General features: G+C 53.2%; 1 protein-coding gene across 1 annotated transcript; it reads left to right on the plus strand.

The window, feature by feature from the left end:
* Nucleotides 1–2352, plus strand: LOC104450645 (heat shock 70 kDa protein). The gene has a single exon (XM_010065296.2). The coding sequence runs from the start codon at nt 36–38 to the stop codon at nt 2139–2141; it is 2106 nt and encodes a 701-aa protein (XP_010063598.2). The 5' UTR covers nt 1–35; the 3' UTR covers nt 2142–2352.

A 2352-nucleotide genomic window follows, 5' to 3' on the forward strand; every position in this document is an offset into this window, starting at 1 on the left:
GGAACTTTCTCTCTCTTTCCTGCCATGGCCTTTATATGCTCCTCCCTCTCCCTCCAAGCTCCTCAGATCAAACCATCAACAGCAAGCAAGCAGCGCAATCGCCACAACCGATCACATTCTTCTTCGATTCTTTTCCAGAAGCGCATTCCGATCAACCGCAGTCCATGGCTCCGAAGAGCGAAGGCAAGGCCGTCGGCATCGACCTCGGCACCACCTACAGCTGCGTCGGCGTCTGGCAGAACGACCGCGTCGAGATCATCGCCAACGACCAGGGCAACCGCACCACCCCGTCCTACGTCGCGTTCACCGATACCGAGCGCCTCATCGGTGATGCCGCCAAGAACCAGGTCGCCATGAACCCCCACAACACCGTCTTCGACGCGAAGCGCCTCATCGGGCGCCGGTTCTCCGACCCCACCGTCCAGGCCGACATGAAGCACTGGCCGTTCAGGGTCGTCGCCGGCCCTGGCGACAAGCCGATGATCGCCGTCAGCTACAAGGGCGAGGAGAAGCAGTTCGCCCCCGAGGAGATCTCGTCGATGGTGCTGACGAAGATGAAGGAGATCGCCGAGGCCTACTTGGGGCAGACGGTGAAGAACGCCGTAATCACCGTCCCCGCGTACTTCAACGACTCGCAGCGGCAGGCGACGAAGGACGCCGGCGCGATCACCGGGCTCAACGTGATGAGGATCATCAACGAGCCGACCGCCGCGGCGATCGCGTACGGGCTCGACAAGAAGGGGTCGAGGACCGGCGAGAAGAACGTCCTCATATTCGACCTCGGCGGCGGGACTTTCGATGTCTCGCTGTTGACGATTGACGAGGGCATCTTCGAAGTGAAGGCGACGGCCGGTGACACTCATTTGGGAGGTGAGGATTTCGACAACAGGCTCGTGAATCATTTCGTGCAGGAGTTCAAGAGGAAGCACAAGAAGGACATCAGCGGGAATGCGAGGGCTCTGAGGAGGTTGAGGACCGCTTGCGAAAGGGCAAAGAGGACCCTGTCTTCGACGTCCCAGACCACGATCGAGATCGACTCGCTCTATGAAGGTATCGATTTCTACGCTACAATCACTAGGGCGAGATTCGAGGAGTTGAACATGGATTTGTTTAGGAAGTGTATGGAGCCCGTAGAAAAATGTTTGAGGGATTCGAAGATCGACAAGAGTCAGGTTCATGATGTTGTTCTCGTTGGTGGGTCGACGAGGATCCCGAAAGTTCAGCAACTCTTGCAGGACTTCTTCAACGGAAAGGAGTTGTGCAAGAGCATTAACCCTGATGAGGCTGTTGCTTATGGGGCTGCAGTCCAAGCTGCAATCTTGACTGGTGAAGGGGATGAGAAAGTGCAGGACTTGCTCTTGCTCGACGTCACACCTCTGAGCCTCGGACTTGAGACCGCGGGTGGTGTGATGACTGTTCTTATCCCGAGGAACACAACGATCCCAACGAAGAAAGAGCAGGTATTCTCGACGTACTCCGATAATCAGCCAGGTGTGCTCATCCAGGTGTACGAAGGCGAGAGGGCGAGGACGAAAGACAACAATCTTCTGGGCAAATTCGAGCTCACGGGTATCCCTCCTGCCCCAAGAGGTGTTCCACAGATCAATGTATGTTTCGACATCGATGCAAATGGAATTCTCAATGTGTCGGCAGAGGATAAGACCGCAGGTGTGAAGAACAAGATTACAATTACGAATGACAAGGGGAGACTGAGCAAGGATGAGATAGAGAGGATGGTGAAGGAAGCAGAGCAGTACAAGGCGGAAGATGAGGAGGTGAAGAAGAAGGTAGAGGCGAAGAACTCGCTCGAGAACTATGCTTACAACATGAGAAATACAGTGAGGGACGAGAAATTCGCCAATAAACTGAACCCGGCTGATAAGCAGAAGATTGAGAAGGCAATTGACGAGGCAATCGAGTGGCTTGACAGGAACCAATTGGCTGAAGTGGATGAATTTGAGGACAAATTGAAGGAACTGGAAGGCCTGTGCAACCCTGTTATTGCCAAGATGTACCAGGGCGCTGGTGGAGATGTGCCGATGGGTGGAGGTGCAGACATGCCCAACAGTTATGGTGCTTACAGCGACAAGGCTAGCTCTGGTGGCGCTGGTGCTGGGCCCAAGATTGAAGAGGTAGATTAAGGGAAATGAGGTGTCGTGCAGAAGCCTAGAGCTGTCCTGTTTTGGGCTTTTGGTCTCTGTGTTGTGATTGAGTTCTGTTTGAGAGTAAGACGTGTCGAGATGTATAGTTATAATTAAAGCTGAGTGTAATAATTGCAGTGTGCATATTTTCTTTTTCAGATCATGTTAATCTGATTAGTACTTTCCTCAAAATCCAGTGTTCATTCTTAAA

The sequence above is a fragment of the Eucalyptus grandis genome, chromosome 6, assembly GCF_016545825.1.
Source record: "Eucalyptus grandis isolate ANBG69807.140 chromosome 6, ASM1654582v1, whole genome shotgun sequence".
In the NCBI taxonomy this organism is placed as follows: Eukaryota; Viridiplantae; Streptophyta; class Magnoliopsida; order Myrtales; family Myrtaceae; genus Eucalyptus; species Eucalyptus grandis.